This window comes from Geotrypetes seraphini, chromosome 6, assembly GCF_902459505.1.
Source record: "Geotrypetes seraphini chromosome 6, aGeoSer1.1, whole genome shotgun sequence".
NCBI classification, from domain to species: domain Eukaryota; kingdom Metazoa; phylum Chordata; class Amphibia; order Gymnophiona; family Dermophiidae; genus Geotrypetes; species Geotrypetes seraphini.
In genome coordinates this window covers 57,906,905-57,924,673 of record NC_047089.1, presented here as the reverse complement: position 1 = coordinate 57,924,673, position 17,769 = coordinate 57,906,905, and the positions used below count along the sequence as shown (strand labels likewise).

At 44.7% G+C, this 17,769-nt stretch overlaps 1 protein-coding gene across 1 annotated transcript in view; it reads right to left on the bottom strand.

The window, feature by feature from the left end:
- The window catches only part of COG6 (component of oligomeric golgi complex 6), a 166,532-nt gene that overhangs the window by 89,790 nt on the left and 58,973 nt on the right, over nucleotides 1-17,769 (bottom strand). Inside the window, exons 5-8 of the mRNA XM_033950073.1 lie at nucleotides 11,946-12,057; nucleotides 4,483-4,565; nucleotides 4,203-4,273; nucleotides 617-710 (exon numbers count right to left, since the gene is read on the bottom strand). Coding sequence (XP_033805964.1) covers nucleotides 617-710; nucleotides 4,203-4,273; nucleotides 4,483-4,565; nucleotides 11,946-12,057 — 360 coding nt within the window. The remainder of the gene's footprint in view (nucleotides 1-616; nucleotides 711-4,202; nucleotides 4,274-4,482; nucleotides 4,566-11,945; nucleotides 12,058-17,769) is intronic.

The following is a 17,769-nucleotide window of genomic DNA, read 5'->3' as shown; positions in this document are numbered from 1 at the left end:
TCAATGGTCCTGGGAGGTTAAATGAATATTAAGCCAAAAAGAGATCGATGCTCCCAGCCTGAAAACAGGCTGAGAGGAGCCTGGAGGCCCCAAACAAAATGAAAGGTAAAATAATGAGGAAAAATTCAATCAGGAAGGAAAAAAGTCAAAAGTTTGACACGCTTGGAGAGATTCTTAAATAAAACTCAGCTTCTTAGCTTTGTGGAAAACCAAGAACTGATGATCCCATGAGCTGAAGTTGGATGGGAAGGCACTGGTGAATGTGTGGCATGGGCAGTCGCGAGACTTTCAAAATTTTTAAAGTGACTGTACACTTTAACACTGTCCATTCTGGGTTCTGTGAATGTCGTCACCCACAAGTGAGAATATGCTGCCTACTTGTCCTAGGATAAAAGTCTTGTCACCTTGCTTTACATCTTTTGGAGCTTGTGTTCTAAATACAAGTTCTGGATGAGCAAAAATGTAATGGAATTGTAGAATGAAGACTCTGAGCACTCTAAAATCTTTTTCAAATTAAATACAGCAACACTGCAATATTCAACAAATAGCATTGATCTTTGGAAGTGAAAGAAAACATGCATTATAGAAGCAACTGCAAAGTGTATTGTGTACTGACTTATATAAAACAGGTCTGTCCTGCAGGGCTTCCAAAGCTTGCGTTAGAACTGGAGAAACGTCACATGATTCTTGGGTCAAAGTCCTGCACTCATCTAAAACAGACACCAAGGAGGAAGTATAAGTCACTACTCTTCAAAAATAAAAATGGAAGTTATTTTTGTTGCAAGTTTTGTGTTTTATATACAAGTTTTTAATACACAACCTATCTGCCCTCCAGTAGATATATATGAACCATTAACTAATGCGCTCCTAAATTTAATAGAATGAAGGCAAAAGTCTTGGATGTTACTGGGAACTAGTCCCTCTGTAACTGTGAAGACCAAGCTCATAATAAAATAGCTCTAATTCAGAACATCCATCGTAGGCAGAAAAAAATATTTAGACTTAACTTTATTATAAAATATTCCAAAAATTCTGTGACACCTTCTTATTGTTAATATACTTCTTTATCTTTACTCAGCAGCAGTGCTCAATTCAACTGAACAAAAATATTTATGCTTAGCGTGCTTATCTGTGCTTTCAAGATGTCAGTACGGGATCCCCCCGACAGTGGCCATTGTTTTGTGGCCATTATGGCCGCTGCATCAGGACTATTGGGATCATCTATAATAGCAAAAAGTACTGTGTTTAAATCTATAGCAAGCACAAGGAAAACATTAAGACAGGCAGAATACATACCAGGCAAAGCATTATTCTCTCTGTTGCTTCTCTCAATATGGCACCTCAGCATTTATGAAATCTTAGCCGATCACTAACCTCAGTGCAATTGGAACATGGAGCAGACAGACTTGGCAGACAACCAATCAGCTTGTGTCAGAATTGCTATGCTCCCAATGAAGTCTCTACAGAAAACACACACTATTGCAGCTTAATAAAAATATACCCACTCAAATCGCCGAATTCAGACCTTTAGGGTGCACAGATGTGGGTTTTCAAATTGAATTCTGTGCACCATAATAGCGTGAATTTGGCGACTGAATGGGTTTATTTTTAAGCTACAACAGTAGACTCAGAAAAGCAGAAGACAGAACAATGCTTTGCCCGGTATGTATTCTATTTGTCTTAATATTTCCTTGTGCTTGCTGTAGATTTTAGCTCATACTTTTATCTGTGTACCCTACATCATCTAGACTCCTGAGGAAGGCGGTCTTGCCGAAAAACAGACCATGTAGAGTCCGGTAGGACAATCATATGTGTATTACAAATTCAGACTTTTATTTGTTTTTTTATTGTGAAGAGCGAATAATAAATCATCTTCCAAAACATCCACATCCACAGTCTTTTGTTTTTATCTTTGGATTGTTTTACTGTGGAACATTGGGTGTTCCTTTTTGTTTTGTTGTGTTATACTATAAAAGATATCAAGTAATAGAACTTACTATATAAATAACAGTAAAATTAATAAAATATAAGGCAACAGGTTTGCCAGACGTCTGCAGAAAAAGAGATCTCAGAAAATATTGCGCTTGTTAAATTCAATACATAACATATCCTGTCACGGAGCTAAACACAATCATTGATCTCTAAAAAAAAAAAAAAAAAAAAAAAAAAATACTGCACAAAATAATCACATTCATGTCAAAAACAAAAAACTTCTGCAGTCATGCACTTATAACTATAGTTGTAAGGGAAGCCACAAATCCAAAATAGATTAAAAAATAATGGAGGGAATAAAAGTACTTAGCTATAAATAAGCCCAATTCGACTGCCATTCATTCACAAAAGTTCTACCAGCTAGACCTGACAGCGACCCTGTTTCGCAAACGAGCTGTCTCAAGGGAACTGGCAAAAGTAGTTTCTCCGATGAACCAATAAACGAGGGAGTCGTCCTAACTCAGACTCACCAACAAACTGCAGAATGTTTTGTTTTTGATTTGAAGGTGATTATTTTGTGGAATTTATTTTAGAGCCCGATAACTGTGTTTAGTCCTGTGACAGGACATTTTATGCGCTGAATTTAATGGGTGCAATATTTTCTGATGTCTTCTTTTTCTCTAATTTTTGGGGTTTGTACGTGGATGATATGCTGCAGATGTCCTTTGGCATAGTTGTTTACTATATAATTTAGTAATTTTACTATAAAAGAGAGCCAACTTATGGCATCTGTATCTTGTACATTCCTCACATTTTAAACATAGTAGAACCATAATATTTAAGGGCTCCTTTTACGAAGGTGCGCTACCGGTTTTAGTGCACACAGAAGATTAGCGTGCGCTAGCCGAAAATCTACCGCCTGCTCTAAAGGAGGCGGTAGTGGCTAGCGCGCGGGGCAATTTAGTACGCGCTATTCCGTGCGTTAAGGCCCTAACGCACCTTCGTAAAAGGAGCCCTAAGTTTGTGAAGATGAGTTTACTATGATACATGCCAAAAGATCTTATATACGAGTACTAGATTACTACTACTACTTATTTCTATTGCGTTGCTAAATGTACGTGGCGCTGTACATTAAAACATTTAAGAATTAAAAACATATTACCTTTTAACATACAAAAGCAGAACTACCAAATTATTTTCATGCATTTTACTACTTTGCGGGGGTAGTGCTTGCTTTTACAAGAAGGGGGGTGAGTATAATCATGGGAAACTCTTGAAAGCAACGTTGTTTACATTTAACAGGTCTAACACACATGTGCACACACACATGTATATTTGCAGATTTTGCAACTGTCTACACAGTTCTGAAAACTACACTCCCTTCCCCCAGTTGTATTTATTGGCTACATTAATATTACTAATAACGTGGTGCAGGAAAATTAGGGACAAGTCCCTAGCCTGGTTTCTCTTCTCAGGTCATTTGATTCATCTTAAAAGCAGAATCCACAGAACCCTGGGAGAGAACGGAATGTGTCCCAGTTATCAGTGATATAACAAAGCAATTCTATAATCTAAGCATTCATATTTACATACCTCTTGTGCGCATAAATATCTAAAATGCTAGCTTATATGCATATAAGTGCAAGCAAGGTGCCTAAGAACTATTCTACTGTAAATATTTGCTTAACTTAACAGCATGAGGACCTATACAGGAGCAGGACATGAGCAGGGTTCTCAGTTACACATATAACTTACATAATACTGTATTTAGGCAACTGCACTTACGCCAGGTCTGGTGTAACAGCAGGTGCTTAAATGTTAGGTGTGCTGATGCTGGATTACACTAGCATTCTACAATGGAATATGAGCACCCAGTTTCCATTAAAGAATAGACTGTGTAGTGTTTATTTTTAAATTAATTGTATTGGACTGTTAAAGTTTGAAAATCAATAAAGATTTACAAAAAAAAAAAAAAAGAATAGACAACACATCATTGAGGTTGCTAAATGAAGGTGCATTACTGCATTAACCCCTTAATGGCCAAATTTAGATACACATGCATACTGGGTTCTGGAAAAATCTGCAGTCTAGAGCTTTTAGCTGGAAATTGCTGCTGTGATGGCTATGTTAGACAGAGTACGAGAGCGGAGGGAAGAGAAGAGGACATAAAAAGCTCTAGTTAACTACAAAAAAGAAAAAAAAGTTTTATAAAGCCACAGCGTCAGCAAAGACAAGTTCAACAGAGCTGAAAGACAGAAAGTGCAACCTACTTTGAGCCCATCTGTAAAGACGTTCATATGATGTCTCTTGGAGTAAAGCCATCTGTTCCATAATCTCAAGGCTGCAGAAAGACAAACTATTTTATCAGGCTCTTGGAAAGAAATCTAACCAAACAACTGTGTCTGAAGCCAATCAACATGTGTAACTTTACAAAGAAAATATATTGAAGAACTGGAATAAACTGAATCATAAGACAAAACATGTGAGCGAGAGAGAGAAACAAACAAAAACAACTTACTGGCTGCTTTAGAGTTATTCCTGGATGCTTACCCTGCTGTCTGTTGATTTGTACGAAGAAGAACCTTGACATCGTTGCGGATTTGCTTCACTCTTCCCAAAGCCTTGAAGAAGCTCTAAAAAGAGATTCATTATTGAAAATACTACCAGAATTCAGCAGTAATGATCAGAAGATGATCAAGGTCACAATATAAGAACATAAGAAGTTGCCCCCGCTGAGTCAGACCAGAGGTCCATCTTGCTCAGCGGTCCGCTCCCGCGGTGGCCCATCAGGCCTAGTGCCTGAACAGTGATCCCTGATTAATTTTATAATTTACCTCTAATCCCATCCCTATAATCTACCTCTACTCTTATCTGTACCCCTCAATCCCTTTGTCTTCCAAGTACCTATGCAAAGCTTCTTTGAACCCCTGTAGCGTGCTCCTGTTTATCACACTAAATAGCTTATGCAAAATTAGTTACCTATTATTTGTTGAAGGTATATTGCTCTATGTAATGCACAACATATTTAAAATACAGTATCATAAGACTGAGACAAAAAACAGTGGAAAGTCAAATATAGAATAGCATGTATTCAAGAGCAAAGTAATTTTGTTTGCATTTATTCATAAACAGACGCGACAAGGGCCGTGCTTCACCTGCTTCAGGGGTCCAAAGATGTCTATAACAACAAAAAATAACCAAAATGCAAAATCAATAAAATAGGCACGTTCATAGACTAAGGTTTCCTTTTATGAAGGTGTGCTAACGGTTTTAGCGTACGCACTTGGGCTAGCGCGCGCTATAGCGTGCGCTAGCTGAAAATCTACCACCTGCTCAAAAGGAGGCGGTAGCGGCTAGCATGCGCTATTCTGCGCGTTAAGGTCCTAGTGCGCCTTTGTAATAGGAGCCCTATATATCCTTAAACCAACAGGAGCCATGTAGTCTTGGAAAAGCCACCACTTAACCCCAGGACACTGAACCACAAAAATGACCTACCATCTGATAATCTGTCATGAGCCTGTGACCAAGCTGGGGCTCAATGGACCTGAGAAAGCGTCACAAGTCAAGTCATTTTGGATTATGATTTTTGCACTCATACAATAATGTGGGGGTGTATGTTAACTAATGGACAGAAAAAAATGCAATTTAAATAGAATGAAAAATTTAACTAGAATGAAAAACTGAGAATAATTTTAAAAATGGTGGGGGTGGGGAGTTCACTGATGTTGTGGGGGAATTGTACAGTGAACCAGCACTAATGATAAGCTGTTGTGGAAGCCATGGGAATCTTTCCCTCCCAGTTAATTAAAAGTGGTAATACAGGTGTTTTACTCATAGTAAGAGTTTTTTGCACTGAAGTGTGGGTACAAGCCATCTCTTTTTATATATGGTAAAATTATGGTCTTACCTGTTAATTTTCTTTCCTTTAGAAGCAGCAGATGAATCCAGACTAGTGGGTATAGCTCACATCGACCAGCAGGTGGAGATAGAGAACTGATTAACAGTTGGCCTTAAAGCCTGGTGTTCCTTCTGTTGCTTCAGTTATGCACTTTTGCCCAAGCATCCCGAAAGGAGAATGAGCCGCAACAAAACTCCATTCCAGTAGAAAATGTGTCTATCTCTTCATAATATTATCCTTTGTTTTTCATTTGGTTTTTTTTTTTTGTTTGTTTGTTGTTTTTTTTTCAGCAATAAAATAATACACTTACCAACCATAGCCCCAACTAACCCAATCAACTAAACACCCTTCACACATCCAGTGCCTATGGGGAGGGGCTCTGGATTCATCTGCTGCTTCTAAAGGAAAGAAAATTAACAGGTAAGACCATAATTTTACCTTCCATAGCAAAGCAGCAGATGAATCCAGACTAGTGGGATGTAGCAAAGCAAACTCAAACTGGGTGGGACGCCAATGCTGCCTCTGTCAGCACTGCAGCGCCAAAACTTGCCTCTGCACGGGCCGCTACATCTAACCGATAATGCTTTGAAAAAGTATTTCCCGACGACCAAGTGGCCGCCCGGCAAATCTCCTCCAAAGACATCCCCCCGGACTCCGCCCAAGATGTAGCCAAAGCCCGAGTGGAATGAGCATGAAGGTGCTCCGGTACCTTCTTCCCTGACAACACATACGCCGAAGCAATCGTGTCCTTGACCCAACGCGCAATGGACGCTTTAGACGCTACCATCCCTTTGTTTTTACCCGCGAACGCGACAAAGAGATGGTCCGACCGACGAAAATCATTCGTCACTCCCAAATAATGGAGAAGCATACGTCTTGCATCCAGAAGCCGTAAAGACCAAAATTGTTTCCCCCAATCCTCCTTCCGGAAGGATGGCAGGAACAAACTCTGGTTCACATGAAAGGACGAAATAACCTTCGGCAGGAAGGACGGCACCGTACGCACCGACACCCCAGTTTCCGAAAAACGCAAAAAGGGTTCTCTGCAAGAAAGCGCTTGCAGCTCCGATACTCGCCTTGCTGAAGCTATCGCCACCAAAAAAACTGTTTTCAGGGTGACATCTTTCAACGTGGCCGCTGCCAGGGGCTCAAAAGGTGCCCCCTGCAACTTCCCAAGGACGAGTTTAAGATTTCATGATGGACAAATGCGCTTTACCGGCGGGCGGATATGGTGAACTCCTTTGAGGAAACAGACCACGTCCGGCTGCGACGCGAGAGCCGAGCGCTCCACCCGGCCCCTGTAACAGGTAATGGCCGCCACCTGAACCTTTAAAGAGTTATAGGCTAACCCTTTCTCTACGCCCTCCTGCAGGAAAGCCAGAATAGCCGGCAGAGAAGCCTTGAAGGGCTCCAATCCTTGGCGACCGCACCATCCCTCAAAAATCCTCCAGACTCTTGCATAGGGGGCTGATGTCGAAAGTTTCTTGGCTTTAAGCAGGGTGGTGATCACCCGCTCTGAATAGCCCTTCTTTTTTAGCCTTGACCGCTCAATAGCCAGGCCGTAAGACCAAAGCGGGCCGGATCTTCCATCCAAATTGGACCCTGAGTTAGTAAGTCGGGAGTGACCTGGAACGTCAGTCGCTCGCCTACCGCCCGCTGAGCAGATCTGCGTACCACGGCCGACGCGGCCAATCCGAAGCCACCAGGATGACTCGGCCGTGAAAGCGAGAGATGCGCTGTAACACTCGACCTATCATGGGCCAAGGTGGGAACACATACAGCAGGGAATTCGGAGGCCATGGGAGAGCTAACGCGTCCACCCCCTCCGATCCCATTTCCTTGCGTCTGCTGAAGAACCGAGGCAACTTCGTATTGCGGGACGAGGCCATGAGATCCATCTCCGGCAACCCCCACCGACGGACTATCAGGCTGAACGCTGGAGCAGACAACTCCCACTCGCCCGGATCCAGAAGATTCCTGCTGAGAAAGTCCGCTTGCACGTTTTCGTGACCTGCAATGTGTGCCGCCGACAGAAGCGGAACATGTCCTTCTGCCCATTGAAACAAAGTTCTTGCCTCTTCTGCCAACCGCGGACTCCGGGTGCCCCCCTGCCGATTGACATAGGCGACCGCCGTGACACTGTCCGAAAAGATTCTGGTCGGCTTGTCCTGAATCAGCGACTGAAAAGCCTGCAGCGCCAGTCTGACCGCTCTTAATTCCAACAAATTGATGGGCCACTGGGCCTCCTGGAAGGACCACATCCCCTGCACTGACGCCTGCAGGCACTGGGCCCCCCATCCCCGCAGACTGGCATCCGTTGTGACCACCACCCAGTCCGGCGTGGCCAACGGCATGCCCCTCCAAAGATGCAACTCGTGGAGCCACCACTGCATGCTGCGAGCTGCTCGACGACTCCATTGGAGACGCACATTGTAGTTCAGCGAAGCTGGGGACCAGCGAGAGAGCAGAGAGTGCTGTAAGGGTCTCATGTGGCTCTGCGCCCAGGGGACCACCTCCAGAGTCGCCACCATGGAGCCCAGCACCTGTACATAATCCCAAACTCGAGGTCTGGCCGACCCGAGAAGTAGGCGAATCTGAGCCTGCAATTTCTCCCCCCGGTCTCGGGGTAGAAATACTTTCCCCAGCGCCGTGTCGAACCGCACCCCCAGATGCACCAACGACTGCGATGGGGACAGAAAACTCTTGGGAAAGTTGACAATCCACCCCAACGACTGGAGGAGAGAGATCACTCGCTGAGTAACCGCCACACTCTCCTGCCTGGACGAGGCGCGGATTAACCAGTCGTCTAAGGAAGGGTGTACCCGAATCCCTTCCTTGCTTAGGAAGGCGGCTACCACCACCATGACCTTGGAGCCGTTGCCAAACCAAAGGGCATTGCCCGAAACTGAGAATGCTGACCTAGAATCGCAAACCGCAGATATCGCTGATGCGGAGGCCAGATCGGAATATGGAGGTACGCCTCCTTGAGATCGAGGGACGTGAGGAACTCTCCTGGTCTTACAGCCGCAATAACCGAGCGCACCGTCTCCATGCGGAAATGGCGAACACTGAGAAATCTGTTGACTCTTTTGAGATCCAGCACCGGCCTGAAGGACCCCCCCTTCTTTGGCACAATGAAGTAAAGGGAATATATACCGCTGCCTACCTCTTCCGGGGGCACCGGCACCACCGCCCCTAGCTCGAGCAGCCCCTGAAGAGTCATCCTGACCGCGTCTCCCTTGGCCGCCCCATTGCACGGGGACACCAAGAAAGAATCTACGACGGGAGAGGCGAACTCTAACTTGTACCCTTCTTGAACAATGTCCAACACCCACTGATCTGACGTGATCGTGGCCCACTCCGCCCGGAACTCCGAAAGCCGGCCCCCTAAGGGAAAGGCGGAGGGAGCCAAGCCCCCGTCATTGTGGAGTGCGAGAGGCTGGGGTACGAGTTAGCTGCCCTGCAGAGGGTCTCGTCGTACGAAAGGAACCCCTCTGCTGAAACCTCGGTCTCGAAGCAGAGGACGAACCAGATGCCGATCTGAAGAAGGGCTTACTAGACCTGGATCTCCGCACATCCCTGAAGCGCGGTCTAGACGAGGAGGGCCTCACCTGGGGCCTAGCCCTATCCTCCGGTAAACGTTGAGTTTTGGTATCCCCAAAATCTTTCACCAGTTTATCTAAATCTTCTCCAAACAACAAACCCCCTTTAAAAGGGAGCCTCACCCGCCGAAGCTTAGAAGCAGCATCGGCCGCCCAATGCCTGAGCCATAAGGATCTGCGAGATACCACTGAAAGAGACATCTGTTTCGCAGACGCCCTAATCATATCATATAAGGAGTCTGCCAAATAAGCCAATCCGGATTCTAAATCTGCCAGCTCCGAAGGGACAAAACCCCCAGACTCCATTAAATTATCTGACATTACTTGCGACCACTGCAAACATGCTCGGGCCGCATAAGAGCTGCAGATTGCGGCCTGCAAGGTAACCGCTGCTACATCAAAGGACATTTTTAAGGAAGCTGTCCAGTTCAGTCGGGTCAACCGGATACAAGAGCCGCATGGCTTTTGCCACCCTTAAACTGGCCTCTGGCGTATCCCATTGCGCCGAGATCAGCTCCTGCATGGCTTCATGCACCGGAAAAGACTTAGGTGGCCTACGTGTGCCTGCCATCAGGGGATTACCTGATACCGCAGTATCTGCCTGAGAAATATTCAGCCCCTGTAAAGCCTTCGAAATTAAGGAAGAAAGTTCTTCTCTATGAAATAACCGCAAAGCGGACGGGTCATCCAGTTCTTGACCCGGGGGATCCACTGCATCCCAATCCAGGACCTCCCCCTCCTCCAACGATTCCGGAAGAGAAAAAAGGGGATCTAGGCAGAATGTCCTCTGCCTCCGCGGTCGCGAGCCTACGCTTCTTTGCTACCCGCGACCTCGCCGGCGACCCCACCGTGCCCTCAGCCGGTCTGCCTGTCTCACCAGTCACCACCGCCGACGTCGAGGGCACCGGCCGGGACACATTGACCACCGGCGGGGCGGGCTGCGCACCCTGTAACAAATATGCCCGGTGCAGCAGCATCACAAAATCCGGCGAAAATGAACCAAACGGAAGGACCGCTGAAGCGCCCTGATCCGTGCCGGGGAGCGGGGCCGCGACTTCCGCTGGCGCTCCCGCCTCCCCCACCGCCGCCGAACTCCCCCCTGCCAAGGAAGAGCCCCGCAGCTCTGACTCACCCTCGCGTGCCGGGGAAATTTCCCTTGCCTCTCTGACCCGGGCAATAGCCAGCTCACAAGCCTGCAAAAAGGCATCTTCAGCTGGTGCAGCCTCACAATCGGCCGAGCAAAGGCCCGACGGCGTTCTGCGCGTTCCACAGCGCGAACACCGCTGACTGGCCTCCGTTGCCATGCCGCGTTTCGTTTTTTGTTTTTTTTTACACACGCGGCGAACGCCGCCGACGGCCGACTCCGCCCCCAACCACCCCTCCACTCGGCAACGCGACACCCAAGCCCCGAGGCAGGGAAAACACTCACCACTTTGCTCCCGCGATCTCAGACGCCAGGACACAGCTGGTAAGTGTACTGCAAGCAAATGCAAAGATTGCAAAGCTCAGCACTAACAGGAAGTCGACTTTTTTTTTTTATTTTTTTTTTTTTTTACTGGAATGAAGAAAGAAGACTCCTGCAGGACCAACAAACCCCTCAATCACCCGGAGGGGAGGGTGGAGCAGGGACCTGGGGGGGCCCAGGTGTAACTCCTGAAGCCGGCACCAATCAGCCAGGCACCCCTGTCCTACTGAAGAGACAGAGTCTCAACAAAGGAAGTTCACCGAACACCAATATCTCCGGCAGTATCCAGAATCCAAGAGCTAGAGGGCTAGCTCAGTCCCTGCTGGGAGATAGAGCAAAACTGAAGCAACAGAAGGAACACCAGGCTTTAAGGCCAACTGTTAATCAGTTCTCTATCTCCACCTGCTGGTCGATGTGAGCTATACCCACTAGTCTGGATTCATCTGCTGCTTTGCTATGGAAATATATATATATGTTTATTAAAGAAACATTGCACAGAAGAAAAGTCCAGAAAGAATCAGAGGCCACTACAACTAAACAACAGCAAACATTACAGACTGTCTTTTTGCGCTAACATGAGCATCTCCCATGCACGTTCCAATTTTTGAAGTACAAAATCCCTCCCGCCCCCCGGCGTCCCAGGAACCTGACCCGTTCTAAAAGGTATTCCAACACTCCAAATAAGCCACAAATTTCCAGTTAGTTGCACTGTTCTTGCGCAGTCTCTCCCAGATCACCATTTGAGAAATACTAGCCCGCCATTGTTGAACTGCAGGACGCGCATCTCCCATCCAGTGTTGCAGGATAAGCTTTTTAGCGAGTCCCAGGGCCACCAAAAGAAAGCGCCAATGGGGCTCCGCAATACCAGCCTCAACCAGGGTACTCGTGACACCCAGGTGCACGTCATCTCTAATTATATTATTTTATTTTCATCACATTCACAGGGCTGTGTGTATATATATATCTATAAATGTAAATACCTATTGACTACAATTTTCACAAACACTTATCTCAATAGATTGTCTTACATTAATGCTGCGTAATGTACCTCTGTAACCGGACCTTCTCTTGTACCTCGAAGGACATTCGTCTCTTCTTGCGTCAGCTGAAATTTCGACAAGAAAGCATTTGCAACTTGAGCTCTTATTTCCAGTCTCTGGCTGTAGAGCAAAAAGCGGCAGGGAAATTACTGACATGCTTCTCTAAATCTAAGATTTTGAGTTTAATATGACTTTTAAAAGTATTTTAAAATAGCCTTGTTTCAGTTTAATATTTTTTTTTTTTTTAATTTTTATTTATAAAATTTTCATTCTTACAATAAATGAATAGCATAATATTTAGTTTATAATAATTATAGTTGTATGTACAATATCATATCATATATATTGAATCCCTTTCCCCTGTTATTTGTTTTTTCATTTTTCCTCATATTAATTTCTATATTTCCCTCCCTAACCCTATATTATTATTATCAATGTGTTAAGATATCTGATCTTTAGAATATTTTGTCAATGGATCCCATATTTTCTTAAAATTTTTTATATTTCCTTGTTGTAATGCCAATATTTTCTCCATTTTGTAAATGTGACACACCGAGTTCCACCAGAATGTATAATTTAGCTTGGTATAATCCTTCCAATTTTGTGTGATTTGCTGCATGGCAACTCCTGTCAATATTAAAAGCAATTTGTTATTGTTTGCTGATATTGGACTTTGTGTTCTCATTGCAGTACCAAATAATATGGTATCATATGAGAGACCAATTTGATTTTCTAGTAATATGTTAATTTGGGGCCAAATTAAATTCCAAAAGGCTTTTATGTAAGGACAAAAAAAAATTAAATGATCTAATGTCCCTACTTCTATTTTACAATGCCAGCATCTATTAGATCTAGTATTATCTATTTTTTGCAAGCGCGTCGGGGTCCATAATACTCTATGTAATAAAAATATCCATGTTTGACTCATAGATGCTGACTTTGTTAATCTTAATCTTCAGGACCAGAATCTTGGCCATTGAGATGCAGAAATTGTCTGTCCAATCTCAATGCTCCAAAGTTTAATATTAATGAAGAATCTGTTGCATATCCTGAAAGGTTCTGCTTGTTGCAATAGTGTCACTTGACTACACTCCACACTACTCCACTCTTGCACTACACTTCTGCACAACATTCACACCACTCTCAGAAAACTGCACTATCAGTAAATGCACTAGACCAAACACCGTACTTTCAGGTCAATTTTTATGGTTTGTTAAAACTCAGTGAATCACCTTTCCTTGGAAAAACAACAAGGCAATGTACATTAAAAATCAAATTAGGTGAAAAGAAAAGAATGTTATTTCACTGTAAAAAAAATATATATAGGGGAGAGAGAAATAGTAAAAGAAGTTGAGTTAATTACAAATACAGAGAATAAGTATAGTGTAGTACAGGGGTAGGAAATGCCGGTCCTCGACAGCTGGAGCCAGGTCAGGTTTTCAGGATATCCACAATAAATATGCATGAGATAGATTTGCATCTCAAGGAGGCAGTGCATGCAAATCCATCTCATCAGAACATAAGAATTGCCGCTGCTGGGTCAGACCAGTGGTCCATCGTGCCCAGCAGTCCGCTCATGCGGCGGCCTCCGGGTCAAAGACCAGTGCTCTAAAATGAGTCCAGCCTCACCTGTGTACGTCCCAGTTTAGCAGGAATTTGTCCAGCTTAGTCTTGAAACCCTGGAGGGTGTTTTCCCTTACAACAGACTCTGGAACAGCGTTCAAGCTCTCCACCACTCTCTGTGTGAAGAAGAACTTCCTTACGTTTGTACGGAATCTATCCCCTTTCAACTTTAGAGAGTGCCCTTTCGTTTTCCCTACCTTGGAGAGTGTGAACAGTCTGTCTTTATCTACTAAGTCTATTCCCTTCAGTATTTTGAATGTTTCGATCATGTCTCCTCTCTGTCTCCTCTTTTCAAGGGAGAAGAAGCCCAGTTTCTCTAATCTCTCATTGTACGGCAACTCCTCTAGCCCCTTAACCATTTTAGTCACTCTTCTCTGGACCCTTTCGAATAGTACCGTGTCTTTCTTCATGTATGGCGACCAGTGCAGTACGCAGTACTCCAGGTGAGGACGCACCATGGCCCGGTACAACAGCATGATAACCTTCTCCGATCTGTTCGTGATCCTCTTCTTTATCATTCCTAGCATTCTGTTTGCCCTTTTTGCCGCCGAAGCGCATTATGCAGACGACTTCATCGACTTGTCGATCAGAACTCCCAAGTCTCTTTCTTGGGAGGTCTCTGCAAGTACTGCCCCGGACATCCTGTATTCATGCATGAGATTTTTGTTACCGACATGCATCACTTTGCACTTATCTACATTGAACCTCATGGCTCTGGCTCTTGAGGACCGGAATTGCCTACCCCTGGTACAGTAGATTATGGAGTAGTGAATACTCAGAAAGCCACTCTCCTCCTGTTGGATCAGATACGGTTTAAAAAAAAAAAAAAAAAATAGGTGTGTTTTTAGTAGGGCTTTACATTTGGGGTAAGAGAATGTTTGAGTCAAATGGCAGAGGGGAAAGAATTTCAGCTCCCCCCCCCCTGTAAATATGGAAGTTGCAAACAGATTACAGGGAGAATATCTGCCTCAACAAGCCTGGATTCTGGTCTACTTATGTCTTCTGCCTGCATCTAGGGTCTAACAATCCTGCCGGAGACCTTAACCACCACCAGATCATACGCACGAAAATGGGAAGGGGGGGGGGGAGAAAAGTAATCTTTCTCGATCGTGGAAAAGTCACCACGGAGCCACTCAGCCTGTGTCCCATTGCGGATGAACCTGGGGCGAGCCTTGCTTCCCAGGGAACGGTCCCTGAGCCCCCCAAACTGGTAGTGCAGGCTGTCCAAGTGGATGCACTGCAAAGTAGGCTGCCCCTTAGAACTGGACTCTTGACCTCAATCTGTGCTCTTCCACAGCCAGAGCTGTGCCACAATAGAGATTCTCTGCAGCACAGAAAAGCCTCGTAAACGGTAAGTGAAAAAAACAACAAATTTAAATGAAAAGAAACAAGAGCAGAAAAGACAAACTCCTACCATCTCACTTGTAGGAAGAGAACTGAAGAACTGGAGCACAACCCAGGAGGTTGGGAGATGGGGCAAAAGAATGCAAATGAAGCTCCCTACAAGAGATCTCACGAGAAGAAGTTGACTGCTCAAGTGTTCACACAAGAAAGTCAGTTGTCGTTTAGAGCAGTGTTTTTCAACCGCTGTTCCGCGGCACACTAGTGTGCCGCGAGATGTTGCCTGGTGTGCCGTACAATGCAGACACTGATTAGGCCTCAGGCCGGGTCCCGCACGCGCTCCCATGAGACTCCCCCGGTCCCCGCTGCTGTTCTGTTTTGATCTTCTGCTCTGACGCAACCGGAAACAGGAAGTTGCAGCAGAGCAGAAGATTGAACACTGAGCAGCCGTGCGTGCGCGGCTCTTTGGGAAAGCGTGCATGTCGCCGAAAAACAAAACCTACAAACTAAGGTGAGGTGAAGGGAGAGAGCTGGCTAAACAGTAGGATCAATTGGGCAGGCGAGTGGTGGTTGCGGGGACCGTGCGATCGCTCGTGTTCCCGGCTCAAATTGGAAGGAGGGAGTGAAAGGGAAAAGGATTCTGGGCCAAGGGGATGAAGACGGAAAGAAAAACCCACAGCAGGAAAGAAAGGGAAGGACAGGCAGGTGAGCCAGATGCTAGAAGCAGGGGGGGGGGGAAGAAAGAGGGAAAAAAGCTAGATGGGGTTGAAAAGAAGAGACACACTGGTATGGAAGAGGAAGATAGGGGAAATCTGGACACAGGAAGGTAACAGAAAGAGGGGAAATTATGTGCATGGGGCATAGGGACAGAGACATAAAGGGGACATGCCATGGGGATGGTATATGGACACAGGGGGGGGGGGGCAATGACAGATACATAGGGGAGATATTAGAAATGGAGAAAATAGGAGCACAAAAGCGAGATGGTTTGTGGGGATGGGACAGGGACCGAGCTCGCAGGCTCCATGGCTTGCACAAATTACATTGTAACGTGCCATGAAAATAAGAGGGAGGAAGGTAGATAGATAAGCCACGTGAGAGGAGCTGAAGGGTAGTAGAAAGGAACAGATGGTAAAGGAGGGAGGGAAGGGTGGTGGTGGAAAGGAATAGGACAGACATTGAAGGAGGGTGGAGAGGAACAGACCCCGAAGGGAAATGTGGAAGACAGAGTGGGAAGAAGACAGATGCCAGACTATGGGGGAGCGGAGGGAAGAAGATGGGTGCTAGACCAATTGGGGGGGGGGGTGAAGGGAGAGGCACAGTAACAGCAAATGGAAGACGTAGAGAGAAGACACACAGTGGATGGAAGGAATTGAATGAGAAGATGTGGAAAGCAGAAACCAGACAACAAAGGTAGAAAAAAAAATTATATTTATTTATTTATTTTTTGCTTTAGGATAAAATAGTATATTAGTTGTGTTGATAAAAATTTATAAACAAAGCCCTGCCAGCTGAACATCTCTTTCTCTAGTTCAGCAGCAGGAACTTTGATTTATAAGAAAGGAATAAGCTAAATATTACAGTACTAAGGCTTATATGGATGCAGCGGGGACGGTGACCGGGCGGTGAATGGGATGGCAGTGGCGGTGACGGGGCAGTGAAAGGGATGGCGGTGACGGGGCGGTGAAGGGAACGGCTGTTGACGAAGAGCTACGTGTGTGTCTTTCTTCGATTCCAGCCAGAATATCAGCTTTGTGTTCAGCCAAACAGGCCCAGGTTTCGCACTGAATAAAGTATTTTATAATTTTTCACTATTCTGTTTACTTAATATTTCATAATAAAGTAATTATAAAATACTTTATTTGTGTTTATTTGATTCCTATTCAAGAGAATTACTTTATATATAGTCAATATAGGCACAGAGTTAAATTTTTTAACATTTTCTAATGGTGGTGTGCCTCGTGATTTTTTTCATGAAACAAGTGTGCCTTTGCCCAAAAAAGGTTGAAAAACACTGGTTTAGAGAGTGGAGAGCTTTGGCTGGAGTATAAATATTTAGGGATACCTGAATGAAGAGCTTTGTGAATAAGAACCAAACGTTTGTATTAGATATGATAGTCTAGGATATACATACTCGGGTCCTCAAAAGTCTTCTATGTCTTTTGGTGCAAAACCTACACAATCTTTGATGCATTTCTCTGAACCAATTTAATTCTTTGCATATCCTTAGCAAGATATGGCCTTCAAAATTGAACACAATACTTCAAGTTGGATTTTCAGGATATGAGAATGCATAAGATAGATTTGCATGTGCTGCTCACATTTAATACTAAGCTATCTCATGGATATTTACTGTGAACATCCTAAGAGCCTGACTACCTTTGGGGTATCACAAGGACTGATACTCTCACCTATTCTATTCAATATATACCTCAAGCCACTAGCCAAGTTGATTCGGTCAATGGGCACTAAGTTCTATATCTACATGGATGACAAACAGCTACTCATGCCCATTGAACCTGATTTACCCACAGCTCTGAATAAACAACCTGTCCAACATCAATTCAAGAATGGGCTAAAAACAACAAACTTTGTCTGGGTCCCTAACATAAGTGGGCACATACCCCGACATCAAAATCTCTTTTGGGAAATATAAACTCTCCCTCAAATCACAAGTCAGGAACCTTGGACTATAGCTAGATTCAATTCTCATTCTAATTCCCTAAACCCAAGCAACCTGAAGAGCTGCTTTGATCATCTGCGCTCTCCTTACACTGTCTCAGTTGTTCATGCCATGATAACATCAAGACTAGACTACTGTTTGCACTCTACACTGGTCTGAATGCAAAGGGTCTGCACCAGCTCCAA